Genomic DNA, 27,543 nt, shown 5'->3' on the forward strand with positions numbered 1-27,543 from the left:
CGAATTACTGCTCCTTAAAAAACAAACCTGAGGTTGACCCGGGCGCCAATTGCTGATATAGAACTTGAAATCAACAACGCTCCAAACCCACAGGTCAAAACTCTCCGCCTACTAGGACTTACGCTACAGCAAGAAGGAGCGGGCATGGCAACGCTCCATCAACTCCAAACAACAATTCATCAAGTTCTACACCTCATACGCCGTATCACAAATTGCCGACATGCCCTCAAAGAACAGGACACCATTAAAATTGTGCAAGCATTAATAACGAGTAGAAATACGTATGGAACGCCTTATCTAGCCCTGAAAAATAACGAAAAAGAAAAACTTAATATCTTGGTTCCAACAGCCTACAAGTTTAATCTTTGTTTACCCCTCACTGCTTCTACAGACAAATTATTGCAATTAGGCCTGCACAACATTTGGGAGGAATTGACTGGAGCCCACAAAAATCGCCAATTGAAACGCCTAAAACTCACATAGACGGGAAGACACGCACTACTGAAACTGGGTTACGAAGTCCCCAAAGACAACAGCGTTAAACAACGCATTCCTCTACATGTTAGAGAGAACATCCCTGTCGCCCAGGTACGAAGAAATATGCATCCGCCCCACAACAAAGCACGACGCACGGCCAGAGTTCAAGATCTTCGAACTGCATACGGGAAACAGCCTGACGTTAGGTACGCAGACGCATCACTATACACTAGTCGATCCACCCTCGCCATCAGCATAGTCAATAATCAGGGACTGGAACTAGCTTCTGCTTCCATACCTACCAAGGACATCGACACCGCCGAGGAAGCAGGCATTGCTCTTGAAGCTACCACTGGCAAAAAACATGTCACCGTCATATCAGACTCCCAGACGGTCTGTCGAAATTTCCAAATTGAACGTATTTCATCAACAGCAGCAAAACTTCTATCGGCCCACCCTGATTTACCCGAAATGTTTATGATATGGACACCGGCTCATTCATTACTGAAAGGGAACAAGGCGCAGCGCATGCCGCTGCCCGAGCTCATACACACCGGGCGCCTCCTTCTGGGACACCAGCCAGTCCTTCCATACGCCGAACACGAGAAATAATCCCCAGAAGGTACAGTGACATCCTGGCCCATTACCGCTTGGGACGAAGAACCTTTCCGCCTCCACATCCCAACAACATGTCTCGCGAAGTCACGGTCATGTACAGACAGTTACAAAGCAACACATTTCCACATGGTACATTACTACACTCAATGCATCCGACATTGTACACATACACTTGTAAATTCTGCATAGAGCCATGCACTCTCTACCACATGGTATGGGAGTGCCGCCACACACCATCCCCTGCCCCAAATCCAAATCCCTCCTTTGAGCAGTGCGATGGTCGGTTGACCAGCTCCAACACGGATCACCAACAACATCTGGTAGACCGGGCGAGACAGGCTGCCAAGACCCTGGGCTTCCTGGACTAAGGAGGTCCCCCACCTGGTGGTCAAGCAAACAACATTTACTGCTCAATAAAATATTTATTCCTCCTTCTTATTCTCTCTCTTTCTCTCTCTCTCCTAGAGAAACCTGCGTCCTCTTTGTCTACTTGACAATATAAGCAATTGTGTTTCTAGAAGTAGGAAGAATACGTCATTTTCCTCAAGAGAAATGAAAATTTGCCATACATTGGCTCTCGCGTCTGTCTTCAACGTCGAATCACTGAGAAGTTAAATGCAGCTTTCACCTGCCGTGTGTAATGCCGTCCGTCTGTAATCGTAAATGTCCGTATGCCTGCGAAATTAGCTTACGTGTGCGCTTTCTTTTCGAATGTGTCATTCTTATGGTCAAGTATAACTGAGAGAGAACCATACTGCGGAATTATGATTCGCCGCCAATGATAGTGGGATATTCACGCTACGGGACAGGCTGAACACTTTCGGGATCATCCTCGCCCATTGCCGTTTGGAGTACCATTTTTACACCTCCTCACCCATCTCTATCACGACCATTCGCGTCACCTAACGCCAGCTCCGGACCAGCTCCTTCGCCACCCCTGCCATCACTTCTGCGATCTTTCCCGACCCCTACGTAGACGCATGTCCATTGTTCTTCCCCCCACGCATCGCTGTCGCACATCACACGGGCCTATTAAAGCAGCCAACAATCCAAATCAAATCAAATCAAAATCATATCGTTTATTTTCCTTTCTTTTATAAAAGGAGGGCACAACCGCAAGAAGCCACTGTTACAAGCGGCTTGACGAGGGGGCTGCCCCGGTTTCTGGCAACAGCAGACATCATTATTATAACAGCAGACAACAGCAGATATTATTGCATTACACATCTTGTGGAGACAACAGATTACACATCTTGTGGAGAGAACCTAGGGCAGCGAATACACACACACACACACACACACACACACACACACACACGCACACACACACACACACACACACACACACACACACGCACGCACGCACGCACACGCACACACACACACACACACGAGAAATAAAAGGGAGACATAATAATCAAATCAAATCACAGTCATGACCATACTTAGCGGAAGCGTGAATGGTAACAAGTATGAAATTGCTACAATATTGGCAAAAGAAGCACTATATACAATAATTTTTTTTCAACAAGTGGAATCAAATTTTTGTTAAGGAAGGCTGTGTACATGAAACATCGGAAACAGTGACCAATAAGTACTTTATACAATTGGTAATTTCTCAAAAAAAAAGAAAAACTGACACACAAAACTTTTTCAGGAAAGAAAGAGTGCTTTTAGATTTTTCGGAGAAAGGCGGTATATATCAATGGAAAGAGTGTCGTATCTATTGAGCAACACCGGGAGGTTATACGTTAAAGACTGGAGACAGTAATTGTTGCGGGGTGTCGGCGTGCACCATAAGGACGGAAAACGCGTTTAGTACGCCACAGCGTTTTTGGTTAGTTTAGATATGTCCTTAAATAATAAGTTGCGGCTTTTAAAAGCTACACGAAAGGAGTTTAGCAATCTGAAATCGTAAAGAATTAGTACATTAACGACATGGAATGGGGTGAAAAGCTCTTTTGTGTGGTAGTGATAGGGGACATGCGCAATAATTATTAAGGCCTTTTTCTGTAGGGTCAATAACCTAGTCATATTTGTTTCTGTTGTGGTAGCCCATACTCAATAGGAGTAGGAGAAGTGCGGCAAGATAAGGGAATTATACAACAAAAGCTTAATGCGTTCCGGAAGTGTATATCGATTTCTTGTAATTATGCCAACAGTTATACACAATTTCCGATGCACTTCGTTGAACTGTTGATGCCAGGTCAAGTTGCAATGGAAGTGGACTCCCAGCACCTTCATAGTTGTTACCAATTCTATGTTGTTTGTATCGATAGTAAGTGTTAGTGGCGAGACATTTCTGTTTTTTTTTTTGCCTGAAAAGAACAACCTTTGTTTTGTCTGCATTTATTAGTAGAGCATTTTGCCTGGCCCAGGTTGCAAGACGAGGAAGCATATCATTACTAGTTTCCTGTACATCCTCAGTTGTCGAACCAGTTATTAACAAGGTTGTGTCATCTGCGTAGCAGACAAGCGAAGCTTTTGGGTTACACAAGGCGTTTGGAAGGTCGTTGACGTATATGCAGAAAAGAAGTGGCCCTAGAATGCTCCCCTGAGGAACACCTGAGCCGATACGTTTAGGTTCGAACGAAACTTCTCCCATACAGACATATTTTTTTCGATATTTCAAGTAGGAGGACATAAGGGTGTGAGCAACCCCCCGTATCGCCATAGGAGTGAAGTTTATCCAGTAACGTTTGCCGATTTAAGGAATCAAAAGCCTTTGAAAAATCTATGTATATACCTAATGAAAGTTTATTTTGCGAAACATTATGCGGGATTATTTCTTTCTGTTTCAGTAAAGCCGTTTGTGCGGAGCAGTGCTTGCGATATCTATGTTGAAAACAATGTAGCGATGGGTTTTGGCTAAGGAAATCGGATAACCTGGCGTGTAAAAGCTTTTCAATTACTTTAGAGAATACCGCTAAGATAGATATTGGACGATAGTTCTTAGGTAAATTATTATCCCCACCTTTAATAATAAGGACAACCTTCGCCATCTGCATTTTTTTAGGAAACAAGCCTGATGATAAAATCATGTTAAAAAATTACGCCCACCTCCCCTCGCGGGAACCCCTGTGTAGATGCGACGCATAGGGGGTTCCGTTGTTGTTTCCGTTAGGTTGATTCTCCCATCGCGTGAAACGTGCCGTGAACCCCCTGCCGCGGCTATGACGCAACACAATCCACTTTAATCCAATCCAAATCCAATACAAGCCAACCCAAGCCAAGCCAATTGAATCGAATCCAATCCAATGCCCCTCGCGAGAGAGTGTTCGCTATCAGAGAGGAGAGGGGGTGAACGGCGGAGAGCGCAGCTCGCGCGGCGAGGAGAATGGGGGAGGGGTGTGAATGGACAATGACGCCGTATGGAGGGACAAGGCGAGTGAACGAGATGCGGTCGCATCTAAAAAAATGGGAAGGTGGTGGAACAACGAGTTCATGCAGACGTCATACTGTTGATGGCGTACAACCGGATTGGTATTCAGGGCCTGATGGATATACGCGCGGACGAAACAGCGCAGCTAGGGCTTTCCTTTAGCAGAGAGAAATAGAGGATCATGATATTTAGGGAGGACACGGACACAAATCGGTATCAATTTAGCAAGTAAAATGCCGTCGGTAAACGAGTACAAATATATGTGGGGTATTGCTTAACGACGACGCGGAGTACACACATGCACATGAGGCTCATCTTAGGACGAAATGAAGACGGAACGCGACTATAAAGAACCACAAAGCGTTGTGGAGCTACAAAAAATGCGAGGTGGTAAGGGGAGTCGGGAAAGGGGTCATAGTACTAGGATTGACTTTCGGATATTCGATTCTGGGCCCTAAACAAGAGACACAGGCAGACCCGGAGGTAAATCGGAAGGCGGTAGGCAGGGTGGCCGAATGAGCCTAGCAAAACGATGAACGAAACGGCAAGGGGGGATATGGGCTGGTCGTCCTTTAATGAGACGGATACGTAGAGCAAAAGAAAATTTAAGGAGAGGCCTCGTGACATGGAGGATCAAGAATTGGCAGCGAGAGTGTTACCTCTATATGGAAAGTGTCTTTACATTGCCTCGGCTCGTAATGAGTTTGAACTTCAACGCCATACCCTGGGAAAGCATTAACCAACCGCTCTTGTTTCTCCACATACCCAACTGGGGGATAGCAGCCGATAACTTGTGAAGGCGAAGACGGCAAAGAAAGGCAGCCAGAGAAGAACAGAAGAGTGAAGAGCTCGAGAGTTCGGCCAAAGCTAGCCGTTCGCAGCTCGCTTGTGGGCACAAGTTCGCCTGTGTAAATAGACAATTCTGCTAGTAGTTTTGTTTTGTTTAGGATGAGAAGAAGAGTATCCACTGCCACTTGGGACCACCGCGCACAAAACACATCATTAATCAAGTATCCTGGCGTCATTCTGCGTACGGGAGAAGATCCCTACAGAAACGGTGGAGCGTAGAGGCGAGGCTGTTCAGCGATGAGCTGTCAACGGCAGTCCCAAGTCAGGAGAGTTTGCTGGGTGAAAGTGCAGACTAGCGGGGACTGGCGAGCGGCAGCTTACACTAGACGGCCCCACGCAGCAGAACCCCCGCCGCCCGAAACAAACACCCATGACCCGCAACGTGTGACCGGCAAAATCGCGAACTGCCCCGGCCGCGCGGGAGCGAACGCAAAACACGTCCGCACCCCACGACGACCATATTCCGCCACCGCGCGGTGCGTCCGGCCCCGTATCCCGCAGGCACCTCGTCATTTGGCAGAATATTTCTATCGCATCCATACTCCGAGATGTCAAACTGCGAAGATTCAAAATCTTGTCAAACTGCGAAGAATCAAATCAAAATCATATCGTTTATTTTCCTTTCTTTTATAAAAGGAGGGCACAACAGCAAGAAGCCACTGTTACAAGCGGCTTGACGAGGGGGCTGCCCCGGTTTCTGGCAACAGCAGACATCATTATTATAACAGCAGACAACAGCAGATATTATTGCATTACACATCTTGTGGAGACAACAGATTACACATCTTGTGGAGAGAACCTAGGGCAGCGAATACACACACACACACACACACACACACACACACACACACACACACACACACACACACACACACACACACACACACACACACACACGCACGCACGCACGCACACGCACACACACACACACACACGAGAAATAAAAGGGAGACATAATAATCAAATCAAATCACAGTCATGACCATACTTAGCGGAAGCGTGAATGGTAACAAGTATGAAATTGCTACAATATTGGCAAAAGAAGCACTATATACAATAATTTTTTTTCAACAAGTGGAATCAAATTTTTGTGAAGGAAGGCTGTGTACATGAAACATCGGAAACAGTGACCAATAAGTACTTTATACAATTGGTAATTTCTCAAAAAAAAAAGAAAAACTGACACACAAGGTTTTTCAGGAAAGAAAGAGTGCTTTTAGATTTTTCGGAGAAAGCCGGTATATATCAATGGAAAGAGTGTCGTATCTATTTAGCAACACCGGGAGGTTATACGTTAAAGACTGGAGACAGTAATTGTTGCGGGGTGTCGGCGTGCACCATAAGGACGGAAAACGCGTTTGGTACGCCACAGCGTTTTTTGTTAGTTTAGATATGTCCTTAAATAATAAGTTGCGGCTTTTAAAAGCTACACGAAAGGAGTTTAGCAATCTGAAATCGTAAAGAATTAGTACATTAACGACATGGAATGGGGTGAAAAGCTCTTTTGTGTGGTAGTGATAGGGGACATGCGCAATAATTATTAAGGCCTTTTTCTGTAGGGTCAATAACCTAGTCATATTTGTTTCTGTTGTGGTAGCCCATACTCAATAGGAGTAGGAGAAGTGCGGCAAGATAAGGGAATTATACAACAAAAGCTTAATGCGTTCCGGAAGTGTATATCGATTTCTTGTAATTATCCCAACAGTTATACACAATTTCCGATGCACTTCGTTGAACTGTTGATGCCAGGTCAAGTTGCAATGGAAGTGGACTCCCAGCACCTTCATAGTTGTTACCAATTCTATGTTGTTTGTATCGATAGTAAGTGTTAGTGGCGAGACATTTCTGTTTTTTTTTTTGCCTGAAAAGAACAACCTTTGTTTTGTCTGCATTTATTAGTAGAGCATTTTGCCTGGCCCAGGTTGCAAGACGAGGAAGCATATCATTACTAGTTTCCTGTACATCCTCAGTTGTCGAACCAGTTATTAACAAGGTTGTGTCATCTGCGTAGCAGACAAGCGAAGCTTTTGGGTGACACAAGGCGTTTGGAAGGTCGTTGACGTATATGCAGAAAAGAAGTGGCCCTAGAATGCTCCCCTGAGGAACACCTGAGCCGATACGTTTAGGTTCGAACGAAACTTCTCCCATACAGACATATTTTTTTCGATATTTCAAGTAGGAGGACATAAGGGTGTGAGCAACCCCCCGTATCGCCATAGGAGTGAAGTTTATCCAGTAACGTTTGCCGATTTAAGGAATCAAAAGCCTTTGAAAAATCTATGTATATACCTAATGAAAGGTTATTTTGTGAAACATTATGCAGGATTATTTCTTTCTGTTTCAGTAAAGCCGTTTGTGCGGAGCAGTGCTTGCGAAATCCATGTTGAAAACAATGTAGCGATGGGTTTTGGCTAAGGAAATCGGATAACCTGGCGTGTAAAAGCTTTTCAATTACTTTAGAGAATACCGCTAAGATAGATATTGGACGATAGTTCTTAGGTAAATTATTATCTCCACCTTTAATAATAAGGACAACCTTCGCCATCTGCATTTTTTAGGAAACAAGCCTGATGATAAAATCGTGTTAAAAAATTACGCCCACCTCCCTTCGCGGGAACCCTGGTGCGATGCGGCGCTGAAGGGGGTTCCGTTGGGTGTTTCCGTTTGGCCGATTAGTCGAATTGCGTGAAACGCATAGTGAACGTGAATTGCGTTTCAATCACATGGTTGGGTTCCACGCGAAGGGATGCGGGCGTAGCGCACCCGAAGGAGAGGAGACCGCGGAGAGAGGGAGTACTGCAAATGCGCACAGCGCGCAGCGCCGCCCACTGGCGGAGTGAGTGCGCTGCGCCACGCGCCCGCAGATGTTCGGCGAGAGTGTTCGCTATCGGAAAGAGGAGAGGGGGTGAGCGGAGGAGAGACGCAGCTGTGCGGACGCGGACAACGACGACGACGGACGCAGGACAGGGCCGCCGGCAAGAGATGCTCCTCTCAGCGTCGCATCTAAAATATGGGTTAGAGAAGGTGCAACGACGTCCGCAACGTGCTTCACCGGTTGAATTTGCATGTCGTCTACGTCAAATGCGCTGCTGTTTTTCAAGTTCATAATTGTATATATAACTTCCCGCTGAGTTGTAGGACATAAAAATATTGAGTTTTGGTTGGGTTGTAACAGGGATGAATCTTGTTGCACGCAAGATTCCGAGAACTGACCAACAAAGTGATCATTAGAGAAGTTGGCCAAACGGTTCCTCTCATAATTTCCCCATTATGAAAACTGGTGTCAACGGCATTTTTGGTTGGGAACGGTTAAGAACAGTGTTAACTGCCTTCCATGTAAGGTCAGGCCGGTCAGCATTTGGAGAAAATGTGGCATTATAATAAGTTGTCTTGGCATTTCTGATGACAGTGACAAGACTATTACGTTTATCCTTGTAATCAGCCAAGATTGATTGATTGATTGATTGATTGATTGTAGGGTTTAACGCGCCGACGCAACGCAGGCGATGAGGCGCGCCGTAGTGGAGGGCTCGGGATTAATTTTGACCACCTGGGGATCTTTAACGTGCGCCGAAATCTCGTACACACGGGCGTTTTTGCTGTTCGCCTCCATCAGAAAAGGGCCGCCGCGGCCGGGAATCGAACCCGCGACCTCGTGCTCAGTTGCGCAACGCTTTAGCCACTGAGCCACCGCGGCGAGTGTAATCAGCCAAGATTGATCTATCTCTTGTCTTAAATTTTGCGTACAGTCGATTTTTTTTGTTTAATTTGCTAGTAAATATCTGTGCTTACCCAAGGTTTTCGAGTTTTATTGATTTCCTTAACTGTTTTTGTCGGAAAGCATCTGTGGTAAACAGCAGAGAACGACTCAATAAATGATTCATAGGCGAGGTCAGCATCGCAACTTTCTAATAAATTGACGCAGGGAACGGAAATTATCATAATTCTAAATTTGAACATATTTTCATTTGAAACGTCCTGGTAAAGCTTAGTTTGTTTCCTTTTGGTAGGTTCAGATAGCTTATTTATGAGCATGTAAACCGGTACGTGGTCACTGATGTCGGCAGATATGGCGCCCGCCTTTGTAGATGATTGCCAGTCCCACCCCATTCGTCCCCAATGCCAATGCCAATCAAGCCCCAATCCCACCCCACCAATCTCACCCCATTCTTCCTACCATCACCAGCGAGGAGCCCTTGAAGGCCACACCCTGCCTGACCCAAACCCCAAGTACAAGAAGTCCTGGCCTGCATGGCCGACGGCGCCGGACCCCTGCCCAAAAGAGACCCTGCTGCTTGACGCACGACGGCGATGACTTCGCCGGCCTAATCACCCCAGCTGTGCCCAAATAAAATTGTTCTGTCTGTGTCTGTCTGTCTGTCTGTCTGTCTGTCTGTATGTCTGGCTGCCTGTCTCTCTTGCTTTCTCTCTCCCTCTCTCCCTGCGTCTGTCTGTCTGTCTGTCTGTTGGATTTTGTCACGAAGACAAGGACGAAGCAGTTGTCTTGAGTGAGAAATACGTTTATTGGAGCGAACTTGTGCTCCCCTAACAACTCAAAAGAATACAGAGGCGGCGAAGCAGCGGTCAACAAAGTGACTTGCACAGGCGAGTGTCGTCGAATCGAATGCCCCGGCGTCCGCACTGCAGGCTTTTTATCTTTCGGCGTGCGTGGTTCTCGAAACGTCGATTCGCATCGAGAACATAGTAGATCCAAAAAGATTATTCTGGGCTGTTCACGTTAGATCGGAATGCTCTCCCTATCACAACAGATAACACATGCGGCACAGAAAGAAAGAATGGAACACGCGCTTCCCTTGGCGCAGAGATAACGCAGACTGGCGCAGCCGGGCGGTAAAAGCAAAACACAAATAAACAAACCCAATATATGGTTCGCGGCATTACCCCCCCTCTAAGAGTGCATCGACCCGATGCTAACATAAGCGATAGTCCGAACAAATGAAAATAAAAGTTCGTCATCGTCCGTAGAAAGGTTTCAGGCGAACCACGTGGACAACTTCAGGCCGCCTGCGTTGTCGTGATGTGCCGGAGTCACCATCAGGGATCACTTCGTAGGTAAGTTGGCCAACACGTCGTAGAATCTGGTAGGGTCCGAAATAGCGTCGCAGGAGCTTCTCACTGAGTCCGCGTCGTCGGATGGGAGTCCAAACCCACACACGATCCCCTGGTTGGTACTCGGCGTCTCGGCGTCGGAGGTTGTAGCGGCCCGCATCCACCAGCTGCTGGTCCGTTATACGAACTCGAGCGAGCTGGCGGGCCTCCTCCGCACGTTGAAGATATCCGTGGACGTCGGCTTTGAGGTCGTCGCCTTCTACGTGCGGAAGCATGGCGTCGAGCATCGTAGTCGGCCTTCTACCGTAGACAAGCTCGAATGGCGTCAGCTGCGTCGTCTCTTGGATAGCCGTGTTGTACGCAAACGTGACATACGGGAGCACTTCGTCCCAAGTCTTATGTTCAACGTCAACGTACATTGACAGCATATCTGCGATTGTCTTGTTCAGACGTTCTGTTAGTCCGTTCGTTTGGGGGTGGTACGCCGTCGTTCTTCGGTGATCCGTGTTGCTGTAGCGTAATACTCCTTGCATCAGCTCCGCAGTAAATCCCGTTCCGCGGTCTGTGATTAGGACTTCCGGGGCTCCATGTCGCAGCACAACTTGGCTTATAAAGAACTTTGCCACTTCTTGTGCAGTCCCCCTCGGAAGAGCGGCGGTCTCTGCGTAGCGCGTCATGTAGTCTGTCGCTACGACAATCCACCTGTTCTGTGATCGTGACGTAGGGAACGGGCCTAAAAGGTCCATTCCAATCTGTTGAAATGGTCTCGATGGGACGGCGATCGGTTGCAGAAGTCCGGCGGGTCTTGTCGGCGGCGTTTTTCGTCGCTGGCAGTCACGGCAGCTCCGGACGTAGTGGGTGACGTCAGAGGTAAGGCCGGGCCAGTAGTACCTCGCCTTGATTTTTCCAATAGTGCTGGCTGTGCCGAGATGTCCGGAAGATGGGTCGTCGTGGCACGCTTCCAAAATTTCGTCACGAAGGTCCGCGGGGATGACGAGAAGGTAATTCGCTCTTGTTCCGGGGCTGAAATTCTTCTTCACGAGGACGGAGTTTCTCAGGCTGAATGCTGGTAAGCTGCGTTTGAAGGTCCTAGGAACGGCAACGTTGCATCCCTCGAGGTACTCGATTATGACGCGTAAGTCGGGGTCGGCACGCTGCTGGGCGGCTAGGTCGCTCTCCGTCACGATCCCGAAGAACGCGCTGTGTTCATCAGAGTCTTGTGGTGGTGGGTCAACGGGGGCGCGGGACAGGCAGTCGGCGTCGGAGTGTTTCCTTCCGGATTTATAAACGACTGTAACGTCGAACTCCTGCAGGCGCAAGCTCCACCGCCCAAGACGGCCAGAGGGGTCCTTCAAATTGGCGAGCCAACACAGCGCATGGTGGTCTGTTACAACCTTGAATGGCCTTCCATACACGTATGGGCGAAATTTTGAAATCGCCCATATAATAGCCAGGCACTCTTTCTCAGAGGCAGAATAGTTTTTTTCCTCCTTCGACAGACCACGGCTGGCATAGGCGATTACCCTTTCGCAGCCGCTTTGCTTTTGGACAAGGACGGCACCCAAGCCTATATCACTGGCGTCCGTGTGCATTTCCATTTCGGCATTTTCGTCGAAATGAGCGAGCACGGGCGGGCTTTGCAGGCGTTTTTGCAGCTCGCAGAATGCTTTTTCTTGGTCGTTTTCCCAGCTGAAAGGGGTGCTGTCTTTCGTCAAGCGCGTGAGTGGCTCTGCAATGCGTGCGAAGTTTGCGACGAAGCGCTGGTAGTATGCGCACAGCCCGAGAAATCTTCGCACGCCCTTCTTGTCTTTCGTCCTAGGGAAGTTCGCGATAGCTGAAGTTTTTGCCGGGTCAGGTAGGACTCCCGCGGCGTTGACGACGTGGCCCAAGAACTTGAGTTCCTCGTATGCGAAACGGCACTTTTCAGGCTTCAGCGTCAACCCCGACGTACGAATGGCCTCGAGTACAGACTCCAACCTTGCAAGGTGTTCGTCGAAAGTCCGGGCGAATACCACTACGTCGTCGAGGTATACGAGGCAGGTGTGCCACTTAAGGCCAGCTAGCACAGTGTCCATGACTCTTTGAAACGTCGCTGGTGCTGTGCACAGCCCAAACGGCATCACCTTGAACTCGTATAGGCCGTCTGGGGTTATAAATGCAGTCTTCTCTCGGTCTCTCTCGTCCACTTCAATTTGCCAGTAGCCGGTCTTCAGGTCCATCGATGAGAAGTACTTCGCGTGGCAGAGGTGGTCGAGGGCGTCGTCGATTCGGGGGAGGGGGTACACGTCCTTTTTCGTGATTTTGTTCAGTCGCCGGTAGTCAACACAAAACCCGAATGTGCCGTCTTTTTTCTTTACGAGTACGACGGGCGCAGCCCAGGGGTTTTTCGATGGCTGTATAATGTCGTCGCTGAGCATGTCGTCGACTTGAGTCCGGATGGCTTCCCGTTCGTGTGAAGAGACGCGGTACGGTGAGTGTCGGGTAGGTCGGGCTCCATCTTTGGTTATTATTCGGTGCTTCGCTAGAGGGGTCTGACGTAGTTTTGCGCTCGACGAAAAACATCCGCTATAGCGACGCAGCAAAGCCAATAATTTGTTCCGTTGTTCCTGCGGTAGCGCCGGATTCACGTCGAAGGGCTGCGGGAGCTTGAAGGTTTCTACGGGGGTGCGTTCAAAGTCGGCGACCGCGATCACGTCACTTGCTTCTTGCGTTTCTTCGAGGAATGCAATTGCCGCGCCCTTGTTTAAATGCTGGTACTCTTCGGTGAAATTAGTAACCAAAATGTGGGATTGGTGTTCCTTGATGCGCGCAATGCCTCTTGCGACAGACACACCGCGGTCGAGAAGCAACCTTTGGTCACTCTCCACGATAGCGTCAACGTCAGGAGCAGCACCTTCACAGTAGACGGTGATCATCAAACTTGCGCGGGGTGGCAGGGTGACATGATCATCGGCTATCCTCACAGCTGCACGGTGTTCGGGGTTCGGTTCCGGCGTCATGGAGTGATCGGAGGAAAAAGTTATCGACTTGGTCTGCAGATCAATTATTGCGCCGTTGTCCGTCAAAAAGTCCATTCCGAGAATTACGTCGCGGGAGCAGTTAGGCAAGATGACGAACGCGGCAGGGTACGTCGTGCCGTCTATGGTGACGCGTGATGTGCACGTTCCACTTGGCGTCACGAGGTGGCCTCCTGCTGTGCGTATATGCGGACCGTCCCATCTGGTCATAACTTTCTTCAGTTTAGACGCAAATGGTCCGCTCATTACCGAATAGTCAGCTCCCGTGTCTACGAGGGCGACTACGTCAAAGCCGTCAATGGACACCTTGACGTCAGATGCAGTCTTCCTCGAGTTCCGGGTTTGTCGGGGCGTCGTATCTCTGCTTGTACGTGTTGACGGTCGGGCACTGGGCATCGTCGTTGTCGTCGTCTTCTCAACGGACGTCTCGGTCAGGTCGGGTACGCGTCGCGCCGTGTAGCTGTCGTCGTGTTCAGGAGTCTCGTCAGGGCTGGGTCGGGTCGTCGGGATGAGGGCATGTCATGAATCACTGTCTTCGGTGCGTCCTTGCGTCGTTGGAGGGTTTCCAGTATTTCGCCGTAGAGCAACTTCACCTCCAGAAGTTGCTGCTTTTAGTTTCCCCCGCGTGGGCTGGGGGACCTTCCACGTACGAAATCAGCATTGCTACGGCGGTTAGGCGACTGGTATGGGTAGGGCGATGGCGATCGGTGTGAGCGGGCTGGTCCTCGGTTGGTGTTGGACAGGTATTCGTCGATCTCAGTAGGGCGCTGGCCGGGTCGGGGGCGTGGGGCGTCGACGGAGAAACCACGCAGTCCGAGTCTCCTGTACGGGCAGCGACGATAGATGTGATCGGCCTCCCCGCAATGGTAGCACAGCGGACGATGATCTGGCGTTCGCCAAACGTCAGTCTTCCTCGGCGTCTGGGTTTGGGCTGTGTACGGCGGTATGGTCGACGGCGGCGAGAGTGGGGACGGCGGCAAGAGTGGACGGCGGTACGGTGGAGCTTCTTGTAGACGGGTTGGAGCAGGGCGGGGTCGACGAACAGCCGCAGAATAGGTCATCGCCTGTGGCTCGCGGGGTGCCTCGGATGGCATAGAAGTGCCCAAAGCGTGTTGAACCTCTTCGCGGATGACGTCAGTCAGGGAAGCCACTTGAGGTTGCGGCGTCGTCGGAAAAAGCTTCCGAAGCTCCTCCCTGACCACTGCTCGGATGGTCTCACGCAGTGTGTCGGAGCTTGGAGCCCCGGCACCGATCGTCTCGGAAACCATCACGTTGACCGGGCGATCGTACTGCCTCGTTCGAGCTTCCAGCGTCTTCTCCATCGCGGCAGCCTCAGACGCGAATTCGGCCACCGTCTTGGGAGGATTGCGGACAAGGCAAGCAAAAAGCTCCTGCTTTACCCCTCGCATGAGAAACCTTAGTTTCTTTTCTTCTGTCATCTCCGGATCCGCACGTCGAAACAACCTCTTCATCTCCTCAACAAAGATCACTACCGCTTCGTTGGGGTGCTGCGTTCGAGTTTCGAGTAAAAGCGCTGCGCGTTCTTTTCTGACCACGGTAGTGAAGGTCTTAGTGAACTCGCTTTTGAACTGAGCCCAGTTTGTCAAGGAGCTCTCGTGGTTCTCGAACCAAGTGCGAGCCGAATCTTCCAAGTAAAAGAAAACGTGCCGGAACGTTTCTGCGTCGTCCCACCTGTTGAATTTCCGGACACGCTCCAGTTTTTCCAACAATTCTTCTGGGTCTTCTGCGGGGGCTCCTCGGAATGATGGCGGTTCCCGTGGCTGCTGCAGAACGACAGGAGGATTGGCTTGGTTGAGCATGGTGCTGGTTGCGACGTCTTTCTTCTTCGTCTTCTCCGGTAGTAGACCGAACTCGGGTGGTAAATCTTGCACGCGGAGGCTGGCTCTTGTTGGACTGGCTTGGCGGCTTCCAGAGGTTGTAGTGGGCATGAAGGGTGCGTACCCAGCACCTTACCAGATGTCACCAAGACAAGGACGAAGCAGTTGTCTTGAATGAGAAATACGTTTATTGGAGCGAACTTGTGCTCCCCTAACAACTCAAAAGAATACAGAGGCGGCGAAGCAGCGGTCAACAAAGTGACTTGCACAGGCGAGTGTCGTCGAATCGAATGCCCGGGCGTCCGCACTGCAGGCTTTTTATCTTTCGGCGCGCGTGGTTCTCGAAACGTCGATTCGCATCGAGAACATAGTAGATCCAAAAAGAATATTCTGGGCTGTTCACGTTAGATCGGAATGCTCTCCCTATCACAACAGATAACACATGCGGCACAGAAAGAAAGAATGGAACACGCGCTTCCCTTGGCGCAGAGATAACGCAGACTGGCGCAGCCGGGCGGTAAAAGCAAAACACAAATAAACAAACCCAATGTATGGTTCGCGGCAATATTAACTTCGTTTCCGAGTCCCTTTGTGCTGTGTGCAACAAGCAGCTAGCAAACTTACCGTGTTCGAAACCGTCTTCCACTAGCACATTAGTTCATTCAACGTACTTTCCAGACCCGCAGGCATTACAGAGCATCTTGGTCTGAGGCCCATCGCAGATCACGTGAACGCATGAAAAACTTCTATTGTGTGCAGCTATGAAACGCGATGAAGGCGATATCTTATATGCCTACACCAAATAGCTGGACGAAATTGCCCAGAAGCTTTCGCATTGTTCGGTTTAAATCAAACGGGTGTTGCATAACTGCGTTCCTATTTTAGGAAAATACCAGAATGAAACAGAAGCGCAAGATCCTTCCACCATCTATTTCTCTATAAGTAGCGTTGTTTAGAAACGGGAAGGTATGCAGGAGTCGTGTGAAATAAAGACACAGCAGAAAAATCTTTATTACAGTTTGTTTCTGGCAATATAAAGTGAGAAAATACATTTGTAACAGCAGGTTCCAGAAGCAAAGGCTGTCTCCGGGGCACACGATGCCGTTAATAAATTCATAATTGTAATACTGTGCATTTAAAACGTGTTCCGCGAGAATGTAAAACACACCTTCCGTGAAAAAAAGCCTTCCGAAGTGTAAAGGAAGATTGAACTGGCACGCGTTGAAGCAGGCACGTTTCGAAAATCAGTGACACGACCACCACAAACCCTTTGTTTCTATTCCCTCTATCTGAGGCTTCCTCCCCTTCTGCTGTGGGTGACGTCAACTTATTCATTTATATAGAAGTAAACAACGCCGCCGTTGTGCAGGCGGTAAAAAGAGACTGTCTGGTCGTCGCCAAGGTCTTCATCATTGAGCCTTAGTGTTTGCTGGGCCACAGGCACTCCTGCCGCTTCCTCGATGCTGCGCTTGATGCAGCCGATGCTTTGGCGTAGAGATGTCTTCACGAAGACGTGCTTGCCTGGGCGCATCACGACTGCGATCTCAATGGCTTCTTCTTCCTGTAGCACCAAAAGAGATATTTGTTGATCTGAATATATTCATCACTCAATATTGTCTATCAAGGAACCACAGGGATGTAAACCGAAACGCGGTGAGCACTCCACCACACTTGTACAACAGCGCCATTTTGTCAACACTCACATTCTGTAGCAGCGCCCGGCAAAAGCTCCGAGAGAACAAGCATTGCTACGGGAGAAACGTAAGAGCGCACGGCGGGGGTATGAAGCTGAATTTAGAAGACAAAACAGCGTTATTATAATTTCGTTTTTATATCAACACGCAGCCATAGATGACGCAGGTTCCTTCCAAGAGCAAAGTTTATTGTAGGAAACTTGTGCTTCGCCAAGAAGCCCAGGAACACTCAAACGGCGAAGTAGCATTCGCCAAAACGACGCGCACTGGCGAGTGTCTCCGACTGGAATGCGGTTTTTGCCTCGCAAGCATTATCCTTACGAGTAAACCTTTGAGAACCATCCAATCCGATGTAGAACAATGGCGATCAAGGGCGAACATTCCATTCTAGTGAAGACAGGTGATACACTCTTCCTATCAAGGCAGACAGCCTGCGCAACATAGAAAAGAAAGACGGAAATGCGCGCTTCCCTTTTAACTTATATACAAACAATAGCTTGGCGCCACCAGACGCAGATAACAAAAACCACGAATAAACAAACTACAGGGCATAGTCCGCAGTGATATGTGGCCGCAAAAGCATTTTAAGTCTGAGAATGGCCTAGGCAACTCACAACACTTCTTTTTAACTTTCCGCAATGATAAGAGACAGAACGTATGGCTTCTTTCTGGCTGTTGTATTTTTTTCTCTTCTGTTTGTGGGCTGCGGCTTTCGCATTTGAGAGGTGTGGACCTAAACAAGTTTATACACCATCGCTAGAGAGTTTTCGTAATATATGGTGATCGAACTATTTCAGACCCCGGCAGAAAGACCTTATTGGCCATTTCAAATCCCCGGCAGTTTGTTTCGTGCCCCAATTATTGTCAACGCAATTATTTGAGCGCGATTGAAGCCTACACACCAACAGGAGTTATGTTCAATCCGGGTCTTTGTTTGCTGTACCTCTGGTAATCCACTGCATTCAAAAGGCTGCCATCGCGTAGAACCCTTTTTCAAATGTGCCAGAAACGACAAAATCACGTAAAATCATTACGTGACCGATTAGGCGGAAAGCCGGAGTTGGCGTCTGTTGGAGCAAAACGGGTTTAAGAAAGGCCTAAGCCGCAAATCGCGCAAACGGAATAGAATTCAGTCGAAAACAGCACTAATTCACTTTTGGTCAGCATGGGAGCTCAGTAAGGCTTCTTAAATGGCAGTCGAGTATGCATCACCACCGCTGCCCTATAGTTCGACTCTCTGATTGCATCTTATTCAAAGTGTACCTAATGCGCGCAGTGCATTTCAAATTACAAGTCCGACCACTGGCACATGCCGGCGGATATCGAAATTTGAAGTTGCTGAGAACGTTTTTAGATCGGACGTTAAGGTAACCAGAACTGTGAAGCTGAATATAAGCAGAATCTTGGCACTCACGTGTTGGCGCCAGGGATCTGTTCGAAGCTAACGGCCTTTTAATTGAACGCTGTGTATAGAGTGACATACGGCGGTATTATAAGCACTCCACTAAAGCAACATCCACCTCCGTTTTGATGAAAAATGTCTCGTGTGGCAGTACTTCGGCCTCAATTAAAGTAACGTCATGTAAACAAACCTCACAAAAAGTAATTAACAGAAAAAATATTGCGGCTTAGACCAGCAAACCGTGAATATGGAAAGCGAAAGCATGACTTAGCTTACTTAAAGGGACACTTAAGTGAATTTGTCAAGCTCCCGTTTTGCTTGGACTGTGTAGACTGGCTCAAATTAGCACACTTTTCATTGTTTATCCGGTTGACAAATCGGTAATTATTTTACAAAGCGCGAAAGAAGAAAAACTACCATGCGCGGTTTGCGGCGGCCGCACCAACTAAAGCTGTGACGTTAGGAGGAGCGGGCACCGTGATTGGACGATGCCCAAGGTGAGCAAGCAAACAAGTTTCGGTTTCGGTTTCGGTTCTGTAAAACACAACTGGTGGCGTTGTTGGATGGGCATTCTCAATAATTGAGTAATCATCGTACCGCACTTCTGCCATGTTGTCAGCTGTGAAAATGCATAAAGATAAGCCTCCCAGCACGGCTTGGAATCGTAGCATTCACTAGCCGAGGCCTACGCAGTGCATGGACGCCCTCCGCGTACCCGCAGACGCCCAAATGTCATGCGCTTTTCCCCCATATTTGGAGCTTGCCTCACTCATGCCTGTACCGTAAAAAGCGTGTTCGCACCAGGCCAAGGGTCTGTTCATTCTGGCCTGTGCCCACTGGCCGCAAGCAGTCGGTGCTTATGGCAACAGCACGCCAACGAGAACTGGCTAGCGCGCCAGTGCCAGCCTGCGCGCGTTCTGTGAACTAGTTCGTGGAGCCATGAACGTTGCGGCCCAAAAAAAGGTGAACTCAATGTAGAAAACATCGGCAAAAAACGAAAAAGTTAACTTGCAAAAAAAAAAAACCACGTACCCGCGGGGACTCCAACTCGTGACTTGCAAAACACTTGCGACAACACACCTAGCGCCCCAGACCACTAGGCCACGAGACCGGCTCAGCCGACCTTGGTAATATAAGGATATAAGGTATATATTGTACAACACGTTTACACTTTTATTTAGTTTTGGCATTTCAAGCAGCTTAGGTGACTATTTGTTGTATTGCGCTCGTGCAGTAAGCGTACCCCGAGTTTCCACAATAGCTCACGTCTAGCAATTGCATTTCGTAGACGGAAAAGCGTTCGCAGATGCGTAGTCGTGCTGCTGACCGCTGTGGTCGTTCGCCCAGCGCAAAAAAAGTGCTTCCCGCACCCTAGTTTTACGCTGTACGGTAAAAATATCAGTTGATTTTATTTCCTTAGCACCTATATTGACTTCGCTGACTCTTCTCCCGCCTTCAAGAGGCCTTATATTTTCCTACTGGCATACCAGTCAGCGAAGCATCGCATGTGCGCTTGTGCTGCGCTTGTGCGAAGCGACCTTGACTTGGAGCTAGATACAGTGTACAAACTAACCAAGTAAAGAAAGGCACATTCTTCCATTCACAAACGTGTCCTGGCTTCGTTTCAACTGAGCGAACGAATTGCGACGACCCGTCGGCGGCCGGCGGACGAAACGCTGGGCCGACTGACTCTGTCTGAAGGCCGGGGAGCCGTGCAGTAGCGCAGCCAATTGCGAGCTCGGCACCTCCTGACGTCACACGAAAAAGCCACAGAAAATGGGCGAGCGTAAAGAGAGGAGGACAAGATTTTCGAATTAATTTTTCTACTAAATAAAATCGCGTAAACGCGCCCAGAGTGGTCGAAACATGGCCTGGGGACTCCGGGCTACAATTTGCGCTAGTAATCCCGCAATGTTTACATATCACTTCAGTGTCCCTTTAAGTCTTTTTTTTTCACTTGGTTAAACTTTCATGTAGCGGCAATAATTCTAAGATTTGTCTAAGCGCCACTTTTGTGTACGGCTGTGGTCCCCCTTCAGGCGTTTTTTGGAATCCGAACGGCTCGCTCTTCCGCATACTCCGAGGCTAGCTTCGCGCGCTTGGAATTCTGGACCCTCTGCAGACAGGCAGTTCGCCGGGCGATAACCGCGAGGGGGTCAGACGCCCCTTGCCTACAACGGCTCCAAGCCCCCAGTTCCGGCGTAACGCTCAGAGAAGAGGGCCCGGCATCGCTCTCATCCATGGCTAAGCTCGCACAGGTGCGGCAAGTCAAGCGGTAGGCTTTGACCCAGATACGGAGAGCGCATGCGCCAAGCCGGCAGTGGTGGCGGAGGCGGCGGCTAGTGGACGCGGCCGTTTGCGGAGCTCGGCGGGTCACGTGATGCGTTTCCAAGGGTATGGGGCCGTCGCAATATAATGAAGCTAATGGCAAAAAACGCTCGACGAGATTACGAACGCTTTGCGTTGAAATAACCGCAATTATCGAAAACTAACTTAAGCTACCAAAACTAACAATTGAAACGTAAGATGTACACAGAAACAAAGCATACAGGAGCCGCACTCGAACCACCGGTATCTGCTAACAGGAAGCTTAGACGGAACCTCTTTACAACAACATCACACGCTCTCGGTCATCGGACGGCATTCTAGCTATGGCTAGAAAGCCGTCCTAGCTGGGGTGCTGTCGCACGGCATTGTAGATACTGCATTGATTGGTTCCCAGATACTTGTCACGTAACGATGCCCGCGCAAGGGAATGGGCATATAACCAGAACGCTGGTCCGTAGTCGACGGCTGATTTACCATTGCAATTTGCTGCGGGCCAATGAAAACGTACAAGACGTCTCACACTTCTACTCAGCAGGATCGGCTAGTATCGATCTTGTGGCGGATTTACATATTCCCACTAGCAGCGACATTTGAAGAATCACTCGGCGCTGACAAACTAGAGACTAATAGTTTTTGAATCCAGAATTCGCAGGAAATAGTTTGGCGTCACCAAACTTTTCAAGCGAAGCTTGTTCGAGCTCACTTGTTCACCATGTGCCCGGCGGGATAGCCAACTTTATCCCCGTGCTATAATGACAACGACGACGACGATGATGATGCCCTTGAAATGTTTACACGTAGCCACTCGGAGGGACTGGCCGGGAGGTAAAGTGATGATGTGCTTCGTATGGAGCTTACAGATCTAGTTAGAGATTAAAATCTATGCGGGGATTTCTCTTGCGCGCACAATTGTCACGGGATGTCACGTCCCAATGGAGCCAATAGGCGTCGTCGCTCGCATCACGCCACACCACAGCAGCGCTCGGTCGCTCTCGTCTGCCAGATCACCTACAAGCGCGTCAGCAGCGTAGCCAGAGAGGGCGTTTGGTGGGTTCAACCCCCCCTCCTCCCACCCCGAAATTTTCACTGCACCCCTCTCGTCACACCGTAGTTTTTAAGGAACCATGTTCTGCCCACAGCGCCGCGCGTAGTGCCTCCTTTTCACCAAATTGGCTAAATTCCCAGGCTCGTAGCAAGAGAAAATTATGAATGACGGCGATTTTCTTGCGACTTTCGGCAAGATCTCGATCAAGGTTTGGGTTCTAGTCGCTGTTGTGAACTCCCGGTTTGTCTAGTTTGCCTCCGTCACGCGGGTTCCTCTATCCGTCTGTCGCAAGTCGCCAGTTCCAGTGGCGTAGCCGGGGAAGGGTGGGGGGCTGACAAGGGTTCAGCTCCTTCCCCCCACTCCCCCCGAAATTTTCCCGGCCGGCGCCGTGCTGCTTGTTATGCCTGGTACGTCGCCTGTGAACAAAGGCGCATATCCTTCGGATGTGTCACTGTTAAACACATTCATGACCCAATGCCTGTGCTAACGCATTGGTGCTTACAGAAAACGAAGCGCCCGGGTCAGGATGGTGCCGCTCGAAAAGGGAAGGCTCCCTCGGGTAAGCTCAGCCCACGTTGTGCCCCTTTGTGTGTGGCACGTCGCCACACAGAGAATAGCTGGCTGGCTGAGTCGTTCTCAGCAGGCGATATTGACTCGTCGCGGTATAACCGGGGAAGCAAGGAGTGGTGCGCACTGACTCGCGGCGGAAAAAAAGAGAGGCCGCCCGCCATTGCTGGGTGAAGACTGGTACGATAAAGGGCCGAAAGGGAAAAGACGATATTTGGTGTGTGTAAACAGAACCACATGCAAGCGGCGGTTGCCGACAGTTAACTGAAGAAAACGATGGGTCTGCGTATTGGGCGAAACGTGTGCTTTAGGGGGATGAATGTCGTGGTTGGGCAGAGCGGCTTCGTGGTTGGGGTGCATAGCAAAGTATGCCCCTCTTCTGCGCGTCGCCCCTTCATTCTTTTTCACGTTTCTGTGGAGCCCGGGAGGGTGTTGGCGTTGGATAATTGAATGGGCTCAGCTTGCGGGCACTGCGTGTCCCCTTCAGAAAGCGATGTTGCAGACAGTCATTTTCTCCTCCGCGATTAGGCAGATTCGTTCGTCGGTATTTTTCGCTAAGCTACGAAACTGGGGAACAGGGAGTTGACGAAAAGGGCATGCTGCGGCTTGCCCAGCGAGTTCCAGACTTTATCCTACACGTGAAGGCTTGACGGTCACCAGCCCCTGCCATAGGCAGACGGCGTTCGATACATTAACAAATACCCGGTGGCCATCTTCGACCTCGGTCACAACAAAAGCCCCTCCATTGCGTCCACGGCCGCTGTTTGCCTGGGCGGCGTCTGCCCAGCGCAGTGTATAATAAGGGTCCTGAGTCACAAAAACGCCGACATGCCAAAACGGTGCAAGGGCCGAAGCGCCCTTGCTTTGGGAAGCTCACACTCGAAGTGCCATGCAACACACAAAAGACGACGCAATTCTAAGTCATTTTCTTCCTCTGACCCCTGATTTATCCTTGCCTGATCACTGTGTCGTTTAATATTTAAATAATCGCTTTGTAATATTTACACGACGTCACAGTACCTTTATGTCTGTGATCCAAAAAATTTATATTTCATTTTGTTTCTAATACAATATTTGAGTTTGAATTTGTTGTTGAAAGGAGCGCCAGATATGAAGCGGATAGGTAACTTAGAAAGAGGAAAAACGGAAATTCTACTCATATCAACGCCTAAATATCCTATGATGCACAAAGTTGACGAGGGTTACTCAAAGTGCATCGGGACAGCGTTAAGTACATGAAGAGTTACAGCTGTCCATGAATTACATGAACAGTTGAAGTACATGAAAAGTTAAAAATATATTTGTTCTCATGCAGTTTTAGTAGTTTCCTTTATCTACAGGCACGCAACTCCAAGTGAGGTAGCAGCTGTCGCATGATGTGCCCGTTATTGTGACCTTTGTTACCCCGTTTCACACCACGCGATCGGGCGTAGAATGCTAATCAGCAAAAAAAAAATTTCTTCTGCGTTTTGGACAATAGCAACAAAATACAAAAATCCCATTGTTACGGCCTGCGACATTTTATTGCAGATTTCATACTCATCATACCACACACGTTGAAATCACATGAAACTATGGTCATTTAATGCAATTCCTGCACAAGGTGCCCGTGCGTGCTGTATACGTTCCGTATCACGGGCGCAGATTTGCACCATGCGATCTGCGGATTTTTTCCCAGTTTACAACTTCATCTGGCACTAGATACCATCATAATCAACACCAATAACATAAGAGACCTTAAGCCCATTTGAAGACAAAATCCAACCTTGTTGAATTTGAAACAACTAGCCTTTGGTTGCTCCTCCCAGAAGGCGTTTTGAAACCGCAGCAATGCAACAAATGTAAAAAAAAATCCGATTTTCAAGCTGCAGTGATGTAATGTGGGCAGGAGTGATTTAGTACAGGGCAGCACTAAAACGTAATCATGAGTGGGTTAACTGCACGTAGCAATTGAAATGATAGCATCAATGAAACTAAACGCTCCTCTACAATCGCGCAGCCATGTTCCTTGGCGGGGGCTTAGGTCGTTTGACGCCAGTCGTAAAAAGATCCTGTGATGTCATAGAGAAATCGCCGAAAAGTGAGTGGGAAGTGGCCGCTTCTTGATGTTTTATTTCATATCTCGATTATTCGTTTGAAGTTTGCGATAAGATTGGTATCATTGTTATCAGGAAAATGCAGTCTGCTGAATGAACCAAACATGTATTTTGTCTTCATAGCCTTTAAGGGCGCCTTTAAACTACCTCGCTTCTTCTCTGTCGGGGGTAGGGGGGGAGGTGGCGGGCTTGAAAACAACTTTAGCTCCCCCTCCGCCTCCCCCCCCCCCCCCCCCCCCCCCCGAAAAAAAGTCCTGGCTACGCGTGCTTACCGCGACATGAGTAAGCAGCGTGTGCTTCTAGATGTTAGGGCTTTGTTCTGAACTATGTTTTTTTTTTTTTTTTTTCATATCTCTTATTGGTTTTTATTTTCGCAGAGAGGCTTTTGTTTTCGTTTCCATTGAGGGAAAACTTCACTGGCACCCTCATTTCCAGAGGGAAGGAGTTTCGTTAGTTTGTTTTACCTCAATGTCTGTTACTCCCGCACAACAAAATAAAAGTATTTTTCGATGCACTTATAGACCTATAGTCAGGTATAATTTTTTCCGGTGGAGTAAGAAAAACATAAATGCCAGGGAGAAACATTTTTAGGCAAATAATAAAGATCCCCAAGTTGCCTAAATTTGCTCTAGCCCTAATCTAATCCTAATCCTAATCTAATCCATAAGAAAGGCGACATGATGGACTTGAAAAATTACAGGCCGATCAGCTTACTGTCAGTCGTCTACAAGGTATTTACCAAGGAAATCGCTAACCGAATCTCTGCAACCTTAGATTTCAGTCAACCTAAAGAACAAGCAGGGTTCCGTAAAGGTTACTCAACAATGGACCATATTCACACGATCAATCAGGTGATAGAGAAGTGCGCTGAGTATAATGAACCCCTATATTTAGCCTTCATAGATTATGAGAAAGCATTTGACTCGGTCGAAACCCTAGCAGTCATTCGGGCATTACGGAACCAGGGGGTAGATGAGCAATATGTAAGAATACTAGAGGATATCTATAATGGGTCTACAGCTACCATCATCCTCCATAGGGAGAGCAGTAAAATACCTATAAGGAAGGGTGTCAGACAAGGAGACGCAATCTCTCCAATGTTATTCACAGCATGCTTACAAGAAGTATTCAGAACGCTGGATTGGGAACAGGTGGGAGTAAGGGTTAATGGAGAATACCTCAGTAACCTCAGATTTGCTGACGACGTTGCGTTGCTAAGTAACTCGGGGGACGAATTGCAAAGCATGCTTTCTGCACTGGGCGAACAGAGTAGAACCGTGGGCCTGAAAATTAATATGCAGAAAACTAAAGTAATGATCAATAACCTCGGGACAGCACAGCAGTTTGAGATAGGTGGCGAGGCAGTGAAAGTGGTAAGCGAATATATCTACTTAGGCCAAGTTGTGACCCCAGATCCCAACCACGAGGCAGAGATAATTAGAAGAATCAGAATGGGGTGGGGTGCATATGGAAGACATTCCCAGATAATGAATAGCAGCCTACGATTGTCGCTGAAGAAGAAAGTGTATGACAGCTGCATATTACCGGTACTCACCTACGGGGCAGAAACTTGGAGGCTGACTAAGAGGGTTCAACTTAAATTGAGAACGAATCAGCGGGCAATGGAGCGGAAAATGCTAGGTGTAACATTAAGGGACAAGAAGAGAGCGGAGTGGGTCAGGGAGCAAACTGGTGCTAAAGACATATTGGTAGAAATTAAGAAGAAGAAATGGACGTGGGCAGGGCATGTAATGCGAAGGCAAGATAACCGCTGGTCGTTAAGGGTAACAGAGTGGATCCCTAGAGAAGGCAAGCGCTGCAGGGGGCGGCAGAAAATTAGATGGGCAGATGAGATCAAGAAGTTTGCGGGGATAAAGTGGTCACGGTTGGCACAGGACCGAGGTAATTGGAGAAGACTGGGAGAGGCCTTTGCCCTGCAGTGGGCGTAGATAGGCTGGTGATGATGATGATGATGATGATGCTCTAGCCCTCAAATTTTCTATATCTGTAAGCAGATGCATAGCTTTGCCTAGTAAAACCTACAATGTTAAGAAAGCGTTTGTTTCGACCAGTGTTGCTGATATCATCCTAATATCATCCTTCGCTAACATACATCGCGTGTAAATTACTAGAACACATAATATATTCCCAAATTGCGCGTCACCTTGACAGCAACAAATACTTCTTTCCCAAACAATACAGATTCCGGCCGGGCTTTCATGTGAAACCCAACTTTTTGAGTTCACTGCTGACCTTCACCTTAACCTTGACTCTTCCGTTCAAACTGACGTCATTTACCTGGACTTTTCTAAAGCTTTCGATCGCGTTCCCCTCAGCGCCTACTAGCGAAACTTTCTAGCCTTAACCTTGACTTCTTTGTACTATCATGGATTCGCTCTTTTATTACTAACCGCTCCCAGTTCACTGTATTCGGATCCCACCACTCATCCTCAACCAAAGTTATCTCAGGAGTTCCTCAAGGCTCGGTACTAGCTCCCCTACTCTTCCTAATCTTCATAAACGGCCTGCCTAACAGAATTTCATCGTCCATTCGCCTCCTCGCGGACGACTGCGTTTTGTACCGCCGGATAGAATGCAACACCGATGCAGAACTGCTTCAACACGACCTTAATGAAATAGAAAGGTGGTGCTAAAAAAATTTAATGAAGCTAAACATTGATAAGTGCAAACTCATGCAAATAACACAAAAACGCTCCAGTATAACCACTGTATATACGTTAAGCTCTCTCACCCTCTCTTCAACAGAATCATACCGTTATCTGGGAGTTCTCATCACAAAAAACTTATCATGGTCCGAACACATCGAAACACTTGCTGCTGGTGCATCCAAATCCCTTGGCTTCCCCAGAAGATCTCCTGCATCATGTCCTTCATCGACCAGGCAACTCGCCTATGAAACGTTCGTCACGAGCAAACTAGAATAGGAATCATCAATCTGGAATCCTTACCAAGCGTACTTAATCAACTCTCTCGAAACTGCGCAGAACTGCGCCGCTCGCTTTATCGCTTCCAAATATAGCGCTCACCACAGCATCAGCAACATCAAAGCATCCCTTGTAATCCCCGCACTGGTACTCCGCTGCAAGATCGCTCGACTTTGTCTCATCCATTCGCTTTTCTTTAATTCCCCAGACCTCCA

The 27,543-nt window shown here is 48.5% G+C and overlaps 1 protein-coding gene across 1 annotated transcript in view; it reads right to left on the reverse strand.

Annotated features, from left to right (window-relative positions):
* Nucleotides 1–16,325: 16,325 nt before the first annotated feature.
* LOC144180612 (uncharacterized) overlaps nucleotides 16,326–27,543 on the reverse strand; it is a 30,489-nt gene continuing 19,271 nt past the window's right edge. Inside the window, exon 3 of the mRNA XM_077708929.1 lies at nucleotides 16,326–16,812. Within this exon, the coding sequence (XP_077565055.1) occupies nucleotides 16,579–16,812 (234 nt within the window). The 3' untranslated portion in view covers nucleotides 16,326–16,578. The remainder of the gene's footprint in view (nucleotides 16,813–27,543) is intronic.

This window comes from Haemaphysalis longicornis, unplaced genomic scaffold, assembly GCF_048455015.1.
Source record: "Haemaphysalis longicornis isolate Haplotype H1 unplaced genomic scaffold, Haemaphysalis longicornis Haplotype H1 scaffold_4, whole genome shotgun sequence".
Classification (NCBI taxonomy): Eukaryota; Metazoa; Arthropoda; class Arachnida; order Ixodida; family Ixodidae; genus Haemaphysalis; species Haemaphysalis longicornis.